The sequence below is a fragment of the Papilio xuthus genome, unplaced genomic scaffold (assembly GCF_000836235.2).
Source record: "Papilio xuthus unplaced genomic scaffold, Pxut_1.1 DF825017.1, whole genome shotgun sequence".
Taxonomy (NCBI): Eukaryota; Metazoa; Arthropoda; class Insecta; order Lepidoptera; family Papilionidae; genus Papilio; species Papilio xuthus.
Window position 1 is genome coordinate 2,724,715 of NW_013533632.1, and position 1,294 is coordinate 2,726,008.

At 42.0% G+C, this 1,294-nt stretch overlaps 1 protein-coding gene across 10 annotated transcripts in view; it reads left to right on the forward strand.

The window, feature by feature from the left end:
• The window catches only part of LOC106126120 (muscle M-line assembly protein unc-89), a 78,505-nt gene that overhangs the window by 59,684 nt on the left and 17,527 nt on the right, over positions 1 to 1,294 (forward strand). For 6 of the 10 annotated variants that reach the window (XM_013323585.1, XM_013323588.1, XM_013323591.1 and 3 more), the window contains one exon: positions 133 to 1,278. The exons of 2 other annotated variants lie outside the window; for them this stretch is intronic. In XM_013323585.1, the coding sequence (XP_013179039.1) occupies positions 133 to 1,278 (1,146 nt within the window). The remainder of the gene's footprint in view (positions 1 to 132; positions 1,279 to 1,294) is intronic. 2 more of the 10 variants (XM_013323592.1, XM_013323590.1) reach the window with 1 other exon arrangement.

Genomic DNA, 1,294 nt, shown 5'->3' on the forward strand with positions numbered 1-1,294 from the left:
AACAAGTACAGATTGATCAAGTGAAGACAGAAAGTGGTGAAACGCAGCAGGTGAAGACAATCAAGCGAGTGATTAAAAAGCGTAAAGGGCCCAAGAAAGAAGTAACTGAGATAACAACGATTGAAAAAGAAGGCGAAGAACCCGTCACCAGTATTGTCGTGAAAGAAGAACCTGCTCCAGATTTTGAGGAGATCCCTGAAGTCCCACAAGTGCTTGAGCTTCCGGAAGAGACCAAAGAAGAGGAGGTTCCTACTGACGATGGTAAGCCACGTAAAATTAAAACCACTAAACGTACTATTAAAAAACAATTAGGTCCAAAACTCGAAACAACAGAAATCACATCAACACAAATAGATGACGAAACACCAATCGTTACAGTGCACACAACAGAGGAAACACTCGATGACACTACATCTCCACTTGACACTTTACACGACACACAAAATGACACATTACAAGAACCACAACAAGGTAAAGTGATCGAAGAAGAACCCGAACAAGTACAGATTGATCAAGTGAAGACGGAAAGTGGTGAAACGCAGCAGGTGAAGACAATCAAGCGAGTGATTAAAAAGCATAAAGGACCCAAGAAAGAAGTAACTGAGATAACAACGATTGAAAAGGAAGGCGAAGAACCCGTCACCAGTATTGTCGTGAAAGAAGAACCTGCTCCAGATTTTGAGGAGATCCCTGAAGTCCCACAAGTGCTAGAGCTTCCGGAAGAGACCAAAGAAGTGGAGGTTCCTACTGACGATGGTAAGCCACGTAAAATTAAAACAACCAAACGTACCATTAAAAAACAATTAGGTCCAAAACTCGAAACAACAGAAATCACTTCAACACAAATAGATGACGAAACACCGTTCGTTACAGTACACACAACAGAGGAAACACTCGATGACACTACATCTCCACTTGACACTTTACAAGAACCACAACGAGCTAAAGTGATTGAAGAAGAACCCGAACAAGTACAGATTGAACAAGTGAAAACGGAAAGTGGTGAAACGCAGCAGGTGAAGACAATCAAGCGAGTGATTAAAAAGCGTAAAGGGCCCAAGAAAGAAGTAACTGAGATAACAACGATTGAAAAGGAAGGCGAAGAACCCGTCACCAGTATTGTCGTGAAAGAAGAACCTGCTCCAGACTTCGAAGAGCTCCCTGAGATCCCACAAGTGCTTGAGCTTCCAGAAGAGATCAAAGAAGAGGAGGTTCCTACTGACGATGGTAAGCCACGTAAAATTAAAACAACTAAACGTACTATTAAAAAGCGATTAGGTCCAAAACTGGAAAC